General features: G+C 37.4%; 2 protein-coding genes and 1 long non-coding RNA gene across 4 annotated transcripts in view; 1 reads left to right on the forward strand and 2 right to left on the reverse strand.

Moving 5' to 3' along the window:
- Nucleotides 1-20,624, reverse strand: part of apba2b (amyloid beta (A4) precursor protein-binding, family A, member 2b) — an 86,612-nt gene that overhangs the window by 15,406 nt on the left and 50,582 nt on the right. For both annotated transcript variants that reach the window (XM_079584654.1, XM_079584653.1), the window contains exons 3-6: nucleotides 9,150-10,343; nucleotides 6,965-7,045; nucleotides 4,719-4,758; nucleotides 3,756-3,901 (exon numbers count right to left, since the gene is read on the reverse strand). In XM_079584654.1, the coding sequence (XP_079440780.1) occupies nucleotides 3,756-3,901; nucleotides 4,719-4,758; nucleotides 6,965-7,045; nucleotides 9,150-10,301 (1,419 nt within the window). In that variant the 5' untranslated portion in view covers nucleotides 10,302-10,343. The remainder of the gene's footprint in view (nucleotides 1-3,755; nucleotides 3,902-4,718; nucleotides 4,759-6,964; nucleotides 7,046-9,149; nucleotides 10,344-20,624) is intronic.
- Nucleotides 11,404-19,800, reverse strand: LOC306987853 (uncharacterized protein; the record flags this gene model as incomplete). The annotated part of the gene is made up of 3 exons (XM_079592443.1): nucleotides 11,404-13,431; nucleotides 18,478-18,774; nucleotides 19,772-19,800. 3 exons carry the CDS (start codon nucleotides 19,798-19,800, stop codon nucleotides 13,092-13,094), a joined length of 666 nt encoding a protein of 221 aa, XP_079448569.1. The 3' UTR covers nucleotides 11,404-13,091.
- LOC306983877 lies at nucleotides 14,684-16,962 on the forward strand. The gene is made up of 6 exons (XR_013794450.1): nucleotides 14,684-14,797; nucleotides 15,998-16,085; nucleotides 16,188-16,238; nucleotides 16,326-16,367; nucleotides 16,681-16,739; nucleotides 16,827-16,962. It is a non-coding gene; the product is annotated as an uncharacterized lncRNA (long non-coding RNA).

The raw sequence follows: 20,624 nt of genomic DNA on the forward strand, positions 1-20,624 counted from the left end.
ACATATTTCAAATCAGGAATAAAATCAGACACTGATGGCACCATATTGTGCTTCTTTGGCTTCATCTCGCGCAAACAACAATAACACTATATATTTTAGGCTGGTCCAGGTAATGCACATTCAAGAGTAAACAACAGAAAAAAAACAGATGGGACCTTTTTAACTCTAAGGTGGAACCTATAACCACCATACGGAGCGCCACGATTTCTCCCATTCAATTTGATATGAGTAGACCGTCTCCTCCCTTCTGGGTGTGCGTACGCCCGGTTGGAAATCACTACTTTAGAAGTGCGACGAGAAAAACACTGTCCTCAGGCGCTGCACTGACATACTGCGCACTCAGCTGTGGACAGACACATTATCATCTGAAGAGAGGAAGAGCAGATGTGTGAGTGCATGAATGTCAGAGTTGTGTGTGTGTGTGTGTGTGTGTGTGTGTGTGTGTGTGTGTGTGTGTGTGTGTGTGTGTGTGTGTGAGCGAGATACCGAAAGGAAGAAGGAGAAAGAGAGGAAAAGGAAGGAAGATTGTGCAGCTCATCTCAACTTTTAAGAATCTATAGCCACATAATAATAGCAGGGATATAGAGGAGAAGGAGAAAGTGTGTTGCCATGGTTTCATTTTGAATGGCTTTTAATGGAGGCTGGCAAGAGAAATGACCGGCTTGGCCCTTGGAAGAGGGAACAGAACAGTCTGAGATCACTGGTAGCCGGGGTAGACACTGAAGCTGCGTTCTGAATTACAAGGTCCCTGCGCAGTGTTCACTCAGCAAGAAATATCTGTAGAACTTCAGGTCACTTGACAAAAATAATGCTCTACAGGGCCTACGAACACAGATAACACTTGACAACTTGTGGAAATTATTCAGCAATAAGAACAATGCTACTAAGGTTTCTATTTCAAATAAATGCTTCTATTCATCAAAGAATCCTGAAAAAAAGTATGGTGGTTTCCCCGAATATATTAAGCAGCACAGCAAGTTTCAACATTGATAATGATAAGAAATGTTGAAATTCAGCTTTGCCATCACAGGAATAAATTATATTTTAAATACCTATATTAAAATAGAAAACGGTTATTTTTACATTAGAATAATATTTCACAATATTGTGGTTTTTACTGTATTTTGATCAAACAAAAGTTCAGTTTTGGTGAGCATAAGAGACTTCTTAAAAAAAATATATATATATATATATATATATATATATTGTATATAAAATGTTATAATTTGTCATATTTGAAACTCCTGCATTTAGTTACAAGAATATTAAATTAAAGACTGTCATGTTTAACATATAAAACTAATTTAGGTTAATTTGCACTATATGTCTTCTTGATTGTGTCATATACAGTATCATGTGCATATTAAACTTGTGCACAAAAGCCTATAATGTCCATGTCTGAGGGGAATTAAACTGCATGGAACTTCCAGAGCTCCAACTCCTTGATTTTTGTGAAGATAAATCATGTCTGATCGATAAATGTCCTTCTCCACAGTATATAGTGACATATCAATGAATACTGGAAATACACCCTGTTGTGAACGACAGAGAGACCTGTATGTAGGATTACACAGATTCAAGTGAGTGATCCTGCCTTCTTGAGGCACATTCCCAGTCCTTCATGCCCACCATGGGTTTGTGTGAGTGTGTGCACCCAGCTGACAAACTGTGTACTGTATGTCTGTGGTGTGTGCCTGTCCTTGCCACAGGTATGTGTTTCTAAATGTGGAGCAGGAGGGCCACTGTGGAGCATCTCATGTAAAATTAACTGCCAGCTGTTGACCAGGACTGCAATGAAGCATCACTGCAGTTACAACAACAGTCTTTTCCTAAAATAACATGCAATACAAGCGGGAGCAATGTAAACTAGGGATTAAAGACTACTGCTTTGTAAGGATAAGCAATGCAATACCTCTGTACCACATTTCAAAGCATTACAATGTCATTTCTATCTCAAAGCTTGATGCCTCACCAGCCTAAAAAAAAAGCACCACGGTATTACTTTTTTGGACATGGTAATGCAAGGTAATACAATGCTTTTCTTTGAAGTATGTGCCATATAAATACCTTCGTCACATGAATATGATAATCATTCTGAACCAAGTATTACTATCTGATACCATCAAAGTACCATGTATCCATAGGACCAGACAGCAGTGAGTTTACACTTCATGAATAATGAATAAACAAGCATACTTAGCCAAAAGTTGCATTTTCCTGATGCATTCAAATTTCACGGCTCTACAGCATGTTTTCATTTCTTATATTCAGATGCACTACTCTAGAACTGCTTCTGTCCTGAAAAATCTAAATTGAAGTATATCAAGCATGAGTGTAGCCAGGCAGTCTGAAACTGAATGAGTCACATCGTGCACAGCATATTTTGGTTAGGATGGCAGCTTCTCACAGCGTTTGTGTGGATTCCCATTGCTTAGTGCTGAAAGGCATAAAACATCTTATACAGAGCTAACAACACGTCCATTAACTCCTGCCCCAGTGCAATGGAGTGCCAATCATGGATAATAATTAACAGCAAAATAAATAGATGTGGGTAAACTAAAGATTCATCCTGGCAATATGAATCCTCTTCTGTTTGTTGATAATGATAATTAGACAATATTTTGCTGAGTGTGTTTTTGAGCTTATCTGGTTTTAGGCCTGTTGTGGACAGCTGACTCCTGAAGCTTTTCATTTTCTTATTCTGGGTCTTGGAAATGGCAAAAAATTAACTTTTCCATTAAGGGGTGATATTTGCCTCCCTATAATGATTTCCAGGGGAATTTCTACCTTCATAAGAGCTATTTGTCCTAACCGTATTAACCGTATGTCAAATTCTTACATTTAATCAAATTCTTACATTTAATCAAATTCATTTGATTACAGTCGACACTGTAAGCATTCAGATGAAAAAAATATATATATGTAATTACATTTTTAATTAAATATGAAATTAAAACATTGTCATTAGACATTAGTCATTGAATCATTCATTTAAACAATTTGTTCAAAACGAATGATTAATTCAGAAACAAAGCAAGTGTCTTTATGTGAATGTGTTATTGAATCATTCACTCAAACGATTAGTTCAAAAACGCAATTCATTCAGTAACTTTTCTGTTTTGCTCTGAGACATACAATGGTTTTGCTCTTGCTTTTTTTGGAACTATTTTCATTGGCATTCTAACTGCATGCTACATCACACAGTGGGCTTTCTCGAGGTGTGTTTTTGTTTGGTTGTTGCAAAGTGAGTGATGACATACTCGATAATGTCAGCTTTCACATTGTAAAAACAACACTTAAAATGTATCATAGATAATGCATATGACACACCACTACTGCTAATGCAAGAAAAGAGATGGCATTAATAAGTGTATACAGAACTTTGTCTTTTGTTTTTGTCTATTTTTAATTGTTGCTTGAGAAGATCAGTATCCAAAGTGCTTTGGGGGAAAAAAACTCCCAGTTCAATTGCGCCACATGTTCTCTTAACAATAAATTCACTTGAATTTTCCATGTAACATGGCAACAGGAGGGCTTTCTACGTTAACCAATTGGGAGGAAGAGGGATTACACTCCTACACCACGGAAAATAATCCTATAACTACTGATTAGTCAACAAGTCCTGGGGTGTAAACAAACAAATCTCATCTCATCTAATTCTCCACAGAGAAATCTGCATTAGCTTCATCCAAACTGCTTCGCGTGAGAGCCACACCAAAATAAAAAGTAAAAACAGAGGTTCTAGGTTTCTGTACCTTGACCCGGCTCACTGCCTCCTGCGCCTGCATCATCCTGATGTTTTTTGATGGATTTCTCTCTGACAGAAGCTGAGTGGACCCGAGGTAGTTGGCGGCAAAGATAATCCCATCAATGAGGTCCTCAGGCTCACATGGGCCCGGCACTGTTAGAAGGGAAGCATTGAGAATTCATTATTAAAGCTATTTGTTGTGTTGCCAGCCACCTCCTCTGTAGACCACCTCACAGTGACTGATAAGGCACATGAGTGTGAGCTTATCAGGAAGAAAAGTTGCATGCAGATGTTGTGTGTTTGAAAGTGTGAGTGAATATATGTGTGTTCTTCTCAATTCCATCCCACAGTGAGTGCTGATAAAATTGTACCGCAGACACTGAAATGCGGGAACGAAGGTAGCCACATGAGGAAAACCAGGGTGTGTGGCGTGTTTTTGCTTGTGTGATACGGATATGTGGATGACAGTGACACCCACCAAGGAATACATTATACTGCCATCATTCAGGCACAAGATTTAAATGTGACAGAACTCTATCCATTTAATAGTAAGCCGAATTTGTTTCTAAAAATGACAGCAGCAATACATCTTAGGGTGCCATAAACCAAAAATAAGCTGTGGTCAATCGATTGTTCTGCTTTTCCATAACTCGCTTCTTGTAACAGTCTGTAAGTATTTCTCAAGCTGAGCATCTACTCCATGTGCCCTTATATTAGCAAACAGAACTATTCTAATTACGGTCTCGCCACTGTAACCCGTTAAAACAGCTTACAATTCTGCCCGCATTTCACCATGTAAATCCACCGAGACATAATGCATTCTTCAGCGCGGCTCTCTAATCTCCATGCTCCACGAGTTGGTTTAGTGAATTTGATTTGTTTTTGAGTTGATTTAATTATGATAGATTAAAAGTTTTGGGAGCAGATTATCAAATGCAGGAAAAATAAAAGACAGGAGATGCTCGCTTACCGTCCACAAAGCTGGGAAATGAAGCCGTCTTCTTTGCTGGCTAAGAAACAGAGAAACAGTGTTTGATGTATGAAAGGAGACGAAACGTCCTTACAACATACAGCATGCTTATAAAGTATTGACCTTTTAAAAGAAAAACATAATCTCTAGGTTAACCTCAGGAGGTAGCAACAAGTGTCTTAATGAGTGAGTCATGGAACAATTAACCAAAACAAAAGATTGTCTTTTTTAACCGTGTCATTGAATCATTCAATCAAACAATTTGTTTAAAAGTAGCATAACATATACCGGTAGTACTATTCTTACTATTTCAAATACTATACTATATCTTGTTATTTCAAATTCAGCAGCAGGACTGTGTGGCACTCAGCCGTATTCAGAGCACGATTGTGTGATTTGACTTAATTAAATAATCATAACTTAAAAGTGCAGTGTGTAAATTTTAGCGGCATCTAGTGGTGAGGTTGTGAATTGCAACCAACAGAAGTTACGGTGGCCGACAGGAAAAGATGTCGTCGTCTGAGACAGCAGAGAGTACCCAGTTAAGCAATGAGGTTTCTTTTCAAAGATAACTTAAGAAATTATGTTTACTAAATTATTCAGTAAAACGATATCTTATTGTTCATCATTGTGTCAGTGTTTTATTCACTGAATTTAGCTAGCTTCTTTGCACGAAGAACAACATAGTGACGAAACACGCTTTGTAGTAGTTTGTTCGTTTATGGCTACTGTAGAAACATGTCGGTTTCTATGTAATGGGAAACATTTCAATGTACCGGTAATGGGACCCGCGGTGTATGTGGATAGAAATGGCTCATTCTAAGGTAATAAAAACATAACGATTCATTATGTAAGCTCTTTTATACACCACTGAAAACATAGTTATGCATAAGATATCACATTTCTGTCAACAGATCCTCCTAAATATTATATTACACAATGCACCTTTAAATATAATATGGTTATCAAAATGTTTGCCATCCAGACCAAAGTATAGACAAATGAAATATATATATATATATATATATATATATATATATATATATATATATGTATTTTATATGTATAACATAAATAAAGTACCTAAAACTCAGAATCAAATGGAAACCATCCAGATAATTCTGGATGATCACAATACAAGATCCTGTCATTCATTCTGAAGTGGCTCTTTGCAGGACTGTGCCGAGCACTGTAGGCCACAGAGTAATACAGCCAGACAGAGTAATAGCCATCATTTTACTACAGAGCTATCCAAATGGAGGTTATGCTTCAAGAGGCCTTCATTAAATGCAATCTCAGGACTCAAAAGCTCCCTCAGCCCAGGTAATTAAATGTTTTCAGAGGAAGTAAGGCAAGACTGAATACAGCTTTACATGACATAAGAAGATAGTTGCATCCCAATGCAAGTGATGTGTACAAACAGAATTCCCTTGGGTGAATACTTAGTGGATAATTATTACCATTAGGCTTTGACTTATTAGGCGAGTGTTCCCTAACTTGCAAAATAACATATGTACAAAAAAAAAAAAAAAAAAAAATGTAAATCAGTTTTCCAACAATCATGACTGTGAACACCTCAGACATTTTTAAGAAGGTTTAACAATGAATATTCTTGACACTCATGACCCTAATTCACAAATTTAATTTGGCTATCTCACTACCTCCTACATGTGAAACATTCATACGGCAGTTTTTATAAAAAAAAAAAAAAAGGGCACAAAAAACACGAACATTCAAAAGCTTGTGTTGAGAATGATCTAAAAATGCCCTTGGCAGAATGCTTGGTAGCACTATAAAACATGTTTTGAACACCTATTTGGCGATTTTGAGTAGCTGCCCAGACGATGTCTCATTTTATGGCTCTTGCATTCAGGGTGCGAGGCTCTTATGGAGGTTACATTAATACATAAAAACTGTGTAGAGAAGCAGTCGAACAGGCAGCTCAAGGCTGAACTCGCCTCAGTCTATGTAAATACAGTAGAACCAGGGCAGGAAAGGGCAAAGCCAATTATTTTACTATATCAACACATGGGGGAGGATGGTGACAAGCTAGTGCAATAGATTATGCTAGAAAAAAAACATAAATTGTCTAAGAAAGCCAGAGAAACGTGAAGTAAATAAGACGACAGGCTGACATTGACTAGGACAGCTCTGATGGAAAGAAAAATGCGGTAATTATGTGGGGTGCATAGTCTGCATGCTGTCACATATTGATTGGTTAATGTGTTCTATGATTATAGGCTCACCTCAGTGACATTGTTGTTCTCCAGTGGTCCATTGAGATCAGACCGCTGCTGCTTCCTTGGCTGTTCTGCACTATTAGACACCTAGAGAGAATTTAAATTGAGAGAAATTAGTGAAAAATGAGTCAAATGTGACATTTAAAAAAAACAGATGATGGGTTGCATACAGCAATGAACAGCATTAAAAATGTTATGCAATCAAAAAAGCCAACATGAACAAATTAGATGTATTGAAACACTTTGGTAAAATGAACAGATGTTGTCTTTAACTGAAAATGCACAGTGCTTAAAAAGACACTTTTAATCTTTGTCTATCTGCAGGGAAGTTAAAGTCTCAAATGAGCACTCTGTCTACTGCACATAAGGACATTATTAGATGAAGTTCATTTGTTGCCTGACAGGATAAAATGTAATCTCCTCATTGCCCAAAGGCAATAAAGAAGCAGGAGGGTAATAGAACTTCACAAGACATTCACTGGACCACTGAGGCAATCTGACTAAATCTCACCCCTTCACCTAATTCCAGAAAATGTCTAAGAAAACGATTAGAATTTTTAAAACTTCCATTAGAAAGTCAGCACCTCTTCTCATTTTTCAGCAAACCAAACTACTATTTGGCATAATGCATGGATATCATTGTTTGTCTTTATTGCTTGCTTAGTGACTTTAGTCAGAGGTTTCTAGCAATGAGCCAGGTTTCATTTTGGGGTTGTTCAAGCAGATGAGAAAAAACACCCACACAGTGTACAAGTGAGCAAGCATAATGGGACGGAATCTAAAAAGCTTCTCAAGGTAATGTATTCCAACAGGGTGGAAATTTGTTTATTCCTGAATTTTAACAAATGGCTGCACATATGAAAGTCATTTGGGGATTTCCAGAAATTGCTTTTGATCAGGGCCCCCTTCATGTCTGGGTTACGAGACGGTTCCAATATCTGCCAGATGATTTTCTTTCATCCTTTTCAACTTGCCGCTCAAACTGAATTCTTTCCCCTTGAAATAAGCAAGTAAATGGTAATAATAATGGCATATTCTCAATAATTGTCTTTGGATCTACCCCCAAAATTATGCATAAATTAATTTACATCACATTAAAGAATACATTCTGAGCCATCTACAAATATCACATTTAATGCATCAGCTCTTAAGAGCATAAAATAGTAGATTATTACTCATTGCTCATCAGTCAAGATATTGAGGTTCAATCTTGGGCATAAATAAAGACTAGTTTTGTTTACCGGTACTTAAATGCCACTTGCATTTAAATGAGGTTGTCAACATTCACATTAATATTTAACTATAAAAATGAATATGCAAATAATGACCTTTAGGGATTATATTTCTTATTAGATTAAAATAAGTAACATTCATTATTACATAAATATTTCTGACTGTTTAGCTATTTAAAAGGAAGCAGAAGAGTTTTGAAGTATGGTACAAAAATCAATCAATCAATCAATCAATCAAACAAACAATCAATCAACATTTTAAACATTTACATTTTAAAGTGTATTCAAATAAAAAATAAATATTAATTCAATATTAATCTCTTTTTTTGTATTTTTGATCAAATATTTGCTGCCTCGGTGAGAATTTAAAAAAAAAAAACACATTAAGGAATTGTACCAACCCCATACACGTCATCACAGACCAGCTGACTTGAGAAAGACACTAATAAGAGATAATGGTAACACTTTACAATAAGGTTCATTAGTTAACATTAAGTTAACTACCTTAGTTAAACATGAACTAAGAACGAACAATTCTTCAGCATTCTTATATGCACTGTGAACTAACATGAACAAACGATGAATGAACAGCTGTCTTTTTATTAACTAACCTTTTATTAACAAAGATTAATAAATACGGTAACAAATGTATTGCTCATTGTTAGTTCATGATAGTAAATATATTAACTAATGTTAACTAATGAACCTCATTGTAAAGTGTTACCGAGATAATTTATTTCATCATTTATTCCATCAACAGAATATTAGTTTGAGATAAATGGAATACATTGAATAAACTGCTAAATAAATTGAATACAAATTCTCTTTGTATTTAATTGATCTTACTGCTTTCATATTTGCGGAGCTGATTTATTTTGTTTTAACTGAACCATGTATTTGTCATTTAATAAGCTGCAACAGATAGATGCATTTACAGTTTGCTACGCAAATCCACCTACCTGCTCTCTCACTTGGTCCTGCGTCCATCTCTGTCTGTCCTCTGGTGTGTGAGGTCGTACCTTATAGTTCCTCTGGAGCTCAGAATTGTGTCTGGCAGGGGGGATGTTGAGGGATTTGGGTCTGCCGTCGTGACGGTGAGGCTGAGGGTATGGGGCAGGGGCAGGTTCGGGTTTGGAGCGTGTCTCTGGCTGGTACCCGCTTGGTGCTGGATCAGGTGCCAGCTCCTCTGGGCTCTGATCAGTTCCACTGCTAAGACTGCCCATACTCATGCTCATCTTAATCTCAGCCACTATCTGATCAATATCCTCCTCCGCCTCCTCTCCCGTCTCCCCCTCTGTGCCTTTATGCCCCCGGTACGTCGCTGACCCGTGCATAGAGTTTCCATTGTCCTCTGTGGCATAGCAGTCACCTGCGTAGCCATCTCTGTCTTGCCCCACCTGTGGTTCTTCCTCCTGATCAGGACAGTAGCCCTCACTCCCCTCAAAATCCTGCACATCCTGATCTTCAACAGGAGGTGGAACCTGGTCCTGCTGGGGATCCGGATAGTGTTGGTGGTGGTGATCGAGAACAGGTTCGGGTCTGCCGTCGTACAGCTGCTGGTCAGAGTCCTGCTCGAGTACTTCGCAACGCACCTCTCCGTCACCATGTGCACTGTCCTCTACCCATTCTTCAACCACTTCCTGGCACTCCTCTGTGTCCGGAGGTGGCTCCATGCGACCGTCCGGGTGTCTGTATTCTGGGTCGTTACAGTCCATTCCCTCCAGGTAGCTGTCATCCTCAGGACAATAGCGGATATAATATGTCACGCCTTCATCCTCTTCCGGTAGCCCTTCGTCAAAATCGTCCTCTTCTTCATCAGACGTATTGTTGACGTAGTCTGAGCTAGAGTCTCCATCCAGACTGTCCGGGTGGCTGTGGTATTCTCTGTGGCCATGGTCTGGAGTGGTGGGTGTGGTCGGTCGGCTGTCTGTCAAATCTGCCTCTTCTTTGTTGTGGTAGGAGTGTTGGGACTCCTCAGGTTCCCCATGCTCTTCACACTCCTCCTCGGGGTGCTCAGGGTTGGGGTACGGGGCTGGGCAGGAGCGTGGAGCTGAAGCGTGAGGCTCTGTGGCCATGCTGCTGTTGGTCCCTGGCCTCTTTCTCTGAGCCATTGAGAACCACTCACAGGCCGATCATCACTGGAAACCTCAATCCTGCAAAACAAAAACACGTGGATAATAAGAAAAACAATTGTTTTCAAAATTGATTATAAAAAGAAATGTAATTCAAGCAGCAAATCAGCATTATAATTATTTCTGAAGGATCATGTGACACTGAAGACTGGAGTAATGATGCTGAAAATTCAGCTTTGCCATAACAGAAATACATTCTATTTTAAAACATATTAAAATAGAAAACAGTTAATGATAATATTGTGATAATATTTCACAATATTACTGTTTCTAAATTTGATGAAATAAATGCAGACTTCTTTCAAAAACATTAAAGTCTTATCAACCCCAAACTTTGGAAAGGTAGTGTATTCATTCCACACATTCACTCCAGCACCATCACTGAACCACTCCAGCTGAGAACAACAACAACTATTTCAGTCTTGACTTGCAAAGTATTAAAACAATCAAGCCTAATTTATCCATCAAAATAATGACAATTTAGGTATATTTTTGCACAAAAAAAAAAAAACTTATACTAAACTTATTTAGTATAAATAATATTTCTAGTAAATTTTAAAATATTACACTTTTTTTACTTCCATGCAAAAGTTTCTTTTAAGTTTCTTTTAAGTTCTTGAAAGAAAAAGTCTTATATGCTTATTTGATGAAAAAAAAAAACAGTAAAAACAGTAATACTGTGATATATTACAATTTCTATTTGACTATATTTCAAATGTATGTATCCTGTGATGACAAAGCTGAATTTTCAGCATCATTAGTTCAGCTCCAGTCTTCAGTGTTGAAAATAGTTAATGTGTGTTTAATATTTTTGTAGATTTTTGTCATACATAAATAAAAACATGTTTTAATCAATTTGTCAATGGGGAATAAAAGTATTATTTATTTATTTATTTATTTTATTAGCTTTAGAATTTTTCTTTTATGACTGGGGCAGAAAAATGTTGGCAGAAAAAATAAAGAAAAAGAAAAAAATATTGGCCCAAGAGGGCAGATGGAAAAAAAATAATTATTGTTCAGAAGTGCAAAAAGCAGCAACAAGAACAAAATATAATCAAAAAATAATGTAAAGCCTTTTTTTGTAGAAAAATACATGTCTTTTTGCTGGCTTTTGAAAATGTTTAAGATCTTGACATCTTGGGACCCTTGGAAATTCTGGGATGAATCTCATATACCTATTGCATTTTGAAAGGATATGAACATCACAGAAACAATGGTTGAAGTTTTCAGTCAGATGGCTTGTAAGAGTAGGCAAGACAAATTTCACTGAAATAAAAAAGCAATTAGATGTCAGTGTTCAGAGATAAATCATGATGGTGCGTTCACACCGGACGCGAATAGCGCGTCAGGCGCGAGCGATTTCAATGTTAAGTCAATGCAAAGACGCGTTACGCGCGTAAAAAATTCCTGCGGCGAGAATGAGGCGTAGAGTGCGGCGCGGTAGACGCGAATACGCCTCATTCGCGCGTCAAGGTCGCGCGAATGGCGCGAATTGAGCGTCTGGCGCGTTAATGCTGTGTTCACACTGGACTCGAATAGCGCGTCAAGTTCCCGCGAATGGCGCAAATTGAGCGTCTGTCGCGTTACGCGCGAATGATTTATGTAGTGCTTTTTGTGCATTCACGCGTTTGACGCGAATTCGCGTCTGCCGCCCGAGTTGAAAAATCTGAACTTCTGCGAAAATTCGCGCCTGGTCGAGGCCTGGATCGGAGAGGACAACCACCTCCAGGACCAGGGACACCCCAAAGAACAATCAGGGGAGACAGTGACAGGTGTGTTTCCAATAAAGACACATTACAAGGCATATTATATGTTATGTTTACAGATCAAGAAATGTAATCTCTCTTGAGTATTGTTACCAATGTGTCGTATTAATATTTAATATTTTCTTGACAGAACCATATCAGAGATTTTGAACCATATCTCCTTCTCCTGTCTCCCCAGCCCCTTTTTATTCCTGTCTCTAAATTTTTTTTCTGTTCTTACTATTTCTTTTACAATTTTCCTTAATAAATTATTTTACAATCTGTTTAAATGCCTGGTGTGGTTCTATGCACAACAAAGCTAATATTTTATCACATAACTTGTTTTTTTTAATATACGAGACGTATTCATTTTGTATTTAATGCTATTTATTCCATATCTAAATATAGATTATATGAAACATTGTAATGTGTGATGGCAATTTTATGATATTCATTGCTCTTTAGTAAAATATAGATGATTCAAAGAATGTCACATGTGTGTCTCTCACTTGTAGTTAGAGAAGATTCTGTTTATGAAATGAATGTATGTTTATACACCTGAAGTGAAGGAGTGAGACACTGAGAACGGCTGGGCAGAGGTCAGAGGTCATCTAGTTTGGGTGGGGGCTTAAGGGTCAACTAGTGATAAATTGAAGCTAGCAGTAATGAGTCCTTGGTCTGTGGAAAACTACTAGGAAGAGCAACTGAAGACCTTGAAATGGGTATAAAATGTGCGCAGCCCTCCACTTCTGGGTCTCACTCACTTCACAGTGTAACTTCTGTGTGGTGACGGCTGACGGGGAACTTCTTGCAAGAATAAATCATTTTATAAAATCTCATTTGATTCAGAGTGTCTCTTACGCAGTGATGATGTTTAAAAATACATTTTTGCCACAACAAATGTAGACAACCAACAACAACAAAAAAAGGTTAATTACTTTTGGAGGCTGGCTCCATTTATTTATTAAAAAAAAAAACTTGTATACAAACATGGAAAACCTGTAATTTTGAAAAGGTTAGTGACTCAGAGTTTAAACTTAATACATGTGCATGTTGTGTAAACTGCAAGTAGAACGATGGAGAACATTCCCTTGTAGTTGTGGAACTGGGATCCTGAGTTGGGGGGTGCCTTTATCACCACATGCTTCCCATCCACCGCTCCAACGCACAGAGGGAAGTTCCACCGCTCCTGAAACTCCTCTGCGATGGACCTCCAGTCATCGGTGGTGGGCACAGCCATGTAGCCCTCCACAAGGCAGTCCCAGATGGCAGTCACTACCTGGGCAACGATCTGGCACACTGTGGAGACACCAACCCTGTAGCTGGACGCTATCGTCCTGAATGAGTCCCCAGTGGCAAGAAACCTAGAAAACATTGTTATAAATATTATTACAAGTACACTTGTAGTTTCATATTCAACAAGTATACTATTAAATGCTTTATGGTATATTAAAATGCCAATAATCAAGCACTATTGCTTACAGATAGAGATATTTAATTTCTAGGTTATAGCAGTTAACTCAGTCAGTATCACTAGAAAGATCACTGTGTTTATACAGAACAACATGATGTTGCAGGCCCCGTGCAGAAAACCTTGTTTACAGATTAGAAAGTCCTGTGAAAACAGGGAAAATTGAAGAGACAGAAGCAAACGTGTGTGCGTCGCACATAATCTCCAGCAACTGTCTATTTAATTGGGGTTTTTTCCACATTGTTTTCAAATAAAGTATTTTTTTTTCTAATTAGTGCATAAGTGTCATTCTTTCATTTTCTCTATTATCACAACAATGCACATTTCACATTTACATTTTCCTTTTTTTTCTCCACACAAAATTATACATTATAGCTTTTCACATGGCTCCTTTAAATCTACTCAGAATGAGCCAAAGGGTATTTTATATAAAATCAACACATGACTAAACATGCAAGGCCTAGAAACTCGAGAAATATATGTAACCCATACGTAAACATTATAGTTACTGATTTTAAAATCAGCACTGCCATCATGTTACATTAGCATTAGTTTGTTACCTCTGAATTGCCAGGAAATAGAACAGTATTAACTTACAGTTTGCACTGAAATGGCTGTTTGAAACATTTGGCTGGAGAAATACATGGATATTTATACACATGAACTCTAATCAACCAATACACAAATTTAATACAAGTTAACTAATAAATGAACGCTATACCTGGTAACTGGAGCCTGTATGAATTGAATATAATGCATTACACGAGTTACATAAATATCACAGCGTCCACAAAATGGCGGACAATCTACACACATTCACTATTTTCACCAACCAGAACATTTATGCACAAAATATTTACACCATGAACATACACAAAGATCTCACATAACTCATATGCATATTGTTTAGTTGTTGCGAAAGGCATACCTGTGAAAACAGGAAAATTTTAAGAGACAGAAGCAAACGTGTAGCCTATGCGTCGCACATAATCTCCAGCAGCTGTGAGGGCGCCGGCGCAATGACGTTACAGCTCCTCCGTCACAGTCCTCGAGTATGAGGTCTCTGCGGAGCGACAAAAGGCGTGTCTCAATTTGGGGGCGTTTTCCAACTGGCTAGGCGTTTTACAACCTCTCTGCCTGGTTTGCTAAAACTTGAGTGGGCGATTCCTAATCCTTGAATACACTTTTCCCATCAGATATGAGTGATAAAGCGGTGAAATGAGGAGACAGGAGAGAGATCACCTGTCCTGCATATGGATGTAAGTGGATTTTTGTAAATTCTCATTTTGTCTAAGTTAACGTTTTAATTAGTTTGTGTAAGTTAAATTTGCTTGCAACATGATTAAGTTAGACAGGAAAAGCTCCAAGAGGTCTGCCACTTACAATCTATCGCTATTCGCTAACCATTAGCCAACATTCGCTAACTTTTTGGTGCATAAGTTTGTTACTTTAGTGTTGATAGTGGTAGTTCGCTTAATTTTTCCTGTCGGCGTATTCTAGCTACTATAAACAAAATAGTTAGCTTGTCAGACTAGAAAACAATAGTTGTAAACAAATGTTAATAGGCTATTCCACCGAGTAGATGCCATTTATGTCCCCAGGACATTATGGCCCGGTTTCAGAGACAGGGTTTAGCCTAAACCAGGATTAGTCCATAGTTCAATTAACGTTAGGACATTTAAATCATTTTCATAAACATGCTTAGAAAAAAAAAACATTAGGCCTACTGGTGTTCATCTTGAGACAAAACAAAGGCACGGATATATTTTAAGATCACTCAGTGCAAGTTTATTTCAGTTGGAACAGCTCAGACTTACATTTTAGTCTAGGACTATGCTTTAAAATTGTTTGTGAAACCGGGGGGTATAGGTACTAATATGTACTATAAATACAAAAATAACAAAATACAGTTTAGGGAAAGTGTTGTGCACATTAATCTAACTGCAAATTGTATCTGATTAAAAAAATATTAAAAACTATAGTATTTTGGATAAATGACGTTTTCATTCAGTCCAGAACCCACTCCTTCATATATGAAATGGTGTTTGAGTGTGAGGTGCGCTGTAAGAAAACAAGAAAAGCTCCACAGAAAAGCTGAAAAAGCATTGCTTGTTAATTTTATTATTTTTAATATCAATTTTAATGTAATATTTATAATTTTTTTGTTATTTATATTATATCGCATAACCCATTATGTACCCCTAAACATAACCCTAACAGAAACCTCTGCAGACCACTAGATTTAAATAGAAACATGATTTGACCTTTTTTAGCAGTGATATCAGATCACTAGTCAATGTTCAACACTCTTCATTATATCAGAGCAACCATGAATACCTCACATGTGTAGTCAAACCTATAGACTAACATAATGGATGAATGACAAAATGTAAAATGATTATGTACAGAGGAGGAAACTTTTTTTCCAATTAAAATGGATGAATTTGTTGTCTATTCAGCACATCACAATTCAGCGGAGAGGACAAAAGCCTCAACCACAGCGCCACCTTGCAGACATGGACAGAGTTCTATTCTGAGGACCTTGGGGTATGTTTCATTTTACATCAAAAGTGATTGAAAATGTTAATGAATTAGGAATTTAGTGGTACTAGTTAAAAATTATATCATATGTAATTTACTTATATCTAGGATATACCTCGACAGGATATGTCTTGCAGCTGTGGAGTCTTCATTCTAATGGTAGGATCAATGGCTACTATTGATTCTGCAGGTGCCATGTCAGAATTAAACCCATGTGCAGTTATTAATACATCATTCATGTTGCAGTAATACTCTGTCATCTTGGGGGGAACATTTGACTTTTCAGAGGTGGGTTTTCCAAGCTCATTAAAAAACATTCTGTACGTTTAAGAATTGTTTTGATAAACTTGTGCTTTTTCCAACTATAGTCAGACATGGAGAAATTCCCACCAAGGTGTTTGACTCTTTCTTTCTTTCTTTCTTTCTTTCTTTCTTTCTTTCTTTCTTTCTTTTTTATTGTTATTAGTCCTTTTCTAAAAAATAATGACAAGGATGGCAAAATGCCTTTACAGTTAGTGTGACTTTTAGTTGTCATATCTTCATGCAATGAAACTTGATATACTGTATTATGAATGTGTTTTTATGTCATAAATTTATCAAGATTGGTCATGGAAATCCAGCAAAGAAAGAGAAGGCGGACTGACAAGCCACACAAAACTGGTATGATTTATTTTGTTTGAGGTGCTCTATTATTTATGGTAAATGTTGACTGTCATTTACTGATGTTCTTCATTTGTCCCTTCATAGTGGCAACTGTTGACCAACCCCTGAACATACAGGAGGCATATTTGTTATTACTCAATTTATAAAATGTAAAAAGGGAATCATAACCACAAGAAGTTCAGATTGTTATGTTTTGTTAATGTATAGCTTCCTCCGCTGGTCCTTCGTGAAATCTTACTGGAGGTTGTGCTTCAAGATGGTGATGTTGCAATTGGCTCCCTTGCCCTCATGACTTCCCTTGGCTCTGATGGCCTCCTAGGATACTGCGGAGACGACTGTTTATGAGGCTGGAGGAGCATTTAATGTTTCATGCAATGTGTTCCTCATGTTTGAACTTGCCACATTTATTGCTTATTTTATTGGATTGTCTCTTTTTTACTATTACATTAAGTAGACTAGAGAATGCTGCATTTATCAATATAGTTTTTCATCATATTGGTTACAGTATCTTTACGGTCAATAAAGTGATGCTAATGTTTAAAGTTTTCAGAGTCATTATTCTAAGTTAACACATTTTACCTTAATTTAAAGGTCAATACGTTTTACATCTCATTTAATGTAAGCTACAAATAGCCTATCACTTAAATAGCAGACATTACATATAAATATAATATTTTGAAAAATACAGGTGAGAAAGACCAATACATTAATTTTCACCATTGCTTTACAGTAGGATTTGGTAACTTTATTGGAAATTGCAATTAATTTTCCTTGTTAATCACCGTTACAACTTGATTTATGTTGTGTAGTTCACACACACACACACAACGAAAATAAAACTAATGTAATTATAAATAGTTGTGTAATAAAGTCATTTTTAATACTTTTAGCTTTTAAGGTTTACATTTAGAGAAAAATTGCAGGCAGGTAAGAGAGAATATTATAGACTACAATATAATACACACTCACGGGCTATTATATACAAGATCTGTATCTTGTAGCCTATATCTGACATACGAACGGGAAATTTGGTTTATGAAAGAATTCCTTTTTTAGGAAAATAGGTACTGTAGCCTGTATTTTATACACATATTTTGACATAAATGTTGTCGCGATATAGACTAATAGTAAAAATCAAGAAAAAAGGAGAAATAATAACGCATTTCCGCTTCTGAAAGGGCTTCCGAATACGTACGGTTTTGATTGGATGGTTGGAAAATGCCTAGACCGGTTTGAAAACGCCCACTAATTGGGAAACACCTTCTTGTTGTTCCGCAGAGACGTATACTTGCAGTCCTCAGTTCACTTTTTAAAATAAAAGTCCCGATCTCTCAGACCCAAATAATGCTCTATTAAAATGAGCAAATAAAATAAAATAAATTTCACCCAGAACCACAAATTGACATATTTTAGGATGTCACAATGACAGTATCACGTCTGCCAAGAGAATATTTTAATGTCTAGGTTATAACGTTAGCAGTTAACTCAGTATCACTAGAAAGATCACTGTGTTTACAGAAAAACATGACAGTATTAACGTTACGTCTGCCAAGATAATATTTTAATTTCTAGGTTATGTCTAACGTTAGGTTATAGTTAACTGAGTATCACTAGAAAGAGCACCAACAGTGGTATCCGTAGCCTAACGTTACCACAGTTTTTAAAGAACATTGATAGCATAGCATATGTTAGCATATTGAATATACTGTATTTAAAGTATCATACATTTACTAACCGAAGACAGATGGACAGGCGCTCCGCAGCTGGGATAGATCGCCTGTAGTTGGTGTTCTGGAGGGTGATCCTCGCTCCGATGCGGGACAGCAGGTCATCAAACTGTGTGCGAGACAGGCGGAAGTACCGCTGAAAGCGGCCGTCATCCAGGCGCAGCTCCTGGAGCAAATGGTGAAACTCGCCAAACTGGGATCGCCTCCGAAGGGTCTGGTGGACCCAAATACGGCGACGATGACCCCTACGCCGCTGTTCTGCTCTCCAGAGCAAGTACAGAGCGGTGACTCTCTCGATAAATGATCTATCAAGATCTCACATTTTGTAAAAAGATGGCAGTCAATGGGTTTCGAAACTTTTGAAACTTTCGCCTCTGACGCGCGTAAATTTCGCCTCAAATTTGTTTTTACGCGCGTTCATTTCGCTCTTGACGCGCGAATGGACACAAAGTGATCAAGCGTCAAACTAGACGCGGCAGGCGCGAATTTGACGCGCTATTCGCGTCCGGTGTGAACGCACAGTGACAATAGCAGTTGTACAGAGGCTGCATAATCACACACAAAATGTAAACTCAAATCAAACGTGCAAAGCTATTGGTGTAAATCTTGTTCTCACACGCACACACACACACACACACACACACACACACACACACACACACACACACACACACACACACACACACACACACACACACACACACACACACACACACACACACACACACACACACACACACACACACACTCTCTCTCTCTCTCTCTCTCTCTCTCTCTCTCTCTCTCTCTCTCTCTCTCTCTCTCTCTCTCTCTCTCTCTCTCTCTCTCTCTCTCTCTCTCTCTCTCTCTGTCAGATGCCAGCAACAACAGCTCAAGGAGAGACTTTTATTGCTGCTTTCCCTTTTGTTGTTCATCCTTTCTCCCTGCCTTTAATTATGCCTTCCATCACCAGTCATTACAACAACTAATTATCAGTGTGCTTCTGCTCCTCTAATCTTACTCTGAGTGTGTGTGTGTGTGTGTGTCTGTGAGGGGGTGACACTACATGAATTTATCGACTTATAGAACCTTTAATGAAGCCTTGATTTTTTTTAATGCCTTCACACACTAGCATACTCAACCCTTATTAAATACATCATTATAGCTAAACCCTGTCTGACTGATCCTTTTACACCTCTTAGAAAAACACCTCTTTGAGAAAATCACACAGTGTGTTCTGCACCTGTTATCGAGGAGCATATCGTACACACTAAATTATGCACTGAATGCAACATCCTCCCAAGGGCATCCCTGACCTTTCACCTCTTTGTTCTGTCACAAGCCACACCCATGAATAATCTCTGGAGTGTGGTTAACCATATTTATCACACACACACATAGTATACGTATCATTTCCATTTACTGAAGCTGAATACATTACCATGTCAATGACCAGACTGTCAGGAAAGATGCACAAGAAATCAATCTCGTCTGCCCGGAACAATCGGGACCACATTCATTTATGCACAACATATTTAATACGAAACTTAAGGGCATGAAAGCACCACAGAAGACAATAAACTAAAATGAACTCAACCAGGCAGATCAAACTGTATTGCAGATTTATTGAACTATATTTTAAATCCCTGGACTAAAAATGTTATTCAATAAAATGCTACTAATCCATGCAGCTATCGACTTTCATTGTATTTAAAAAAAAATAAACAACCGGTAGCACTTTAAGATCCACAATTTCTGTATGTGTTTTTCTGTATTCCTCAATTCAGTGGCTGTGAATTGTCAAAACACATCTCAAAATGCTTGCTACAGATGCGAAAAACGCAGAAAATCTGCCCGATTCTGATTTTTTTTATGACGGACGGAAGTTTCGGAGGCAGTGCGTAAATGTGATTGACACAATGTGAAGTCGTATTTATTTTTTAACGTGCGAAAATTTCGGACTCAGTGTGCAAGGACCTTGAGGTTCCATTAGTTAACGCGAACTAACAATGAAAAAAACTTTTATTAATCATTTATTAATTTCAGGTAATGTAATTTACTAATACATTATTAAATGTATTAAAATCAAATACATTTATTAAAATCAAATACATTTATTAAAATAGTTCATGTTAGTTAATGCATTAAATAATGTTAACTAACGAGACCTTATTGT

Source organism: Phoxinus phoxinus (genome assembly GCF_949152265.1).
Source record: "Phoxinus phoxinus genome assembly, chromosome: 2".
NCBI lineage: Eukaryota > Metazoa > Chordata > Actinopteri > Cypriniformes > Leuciscidae > Phoxinus > Phoxinus phoxinus.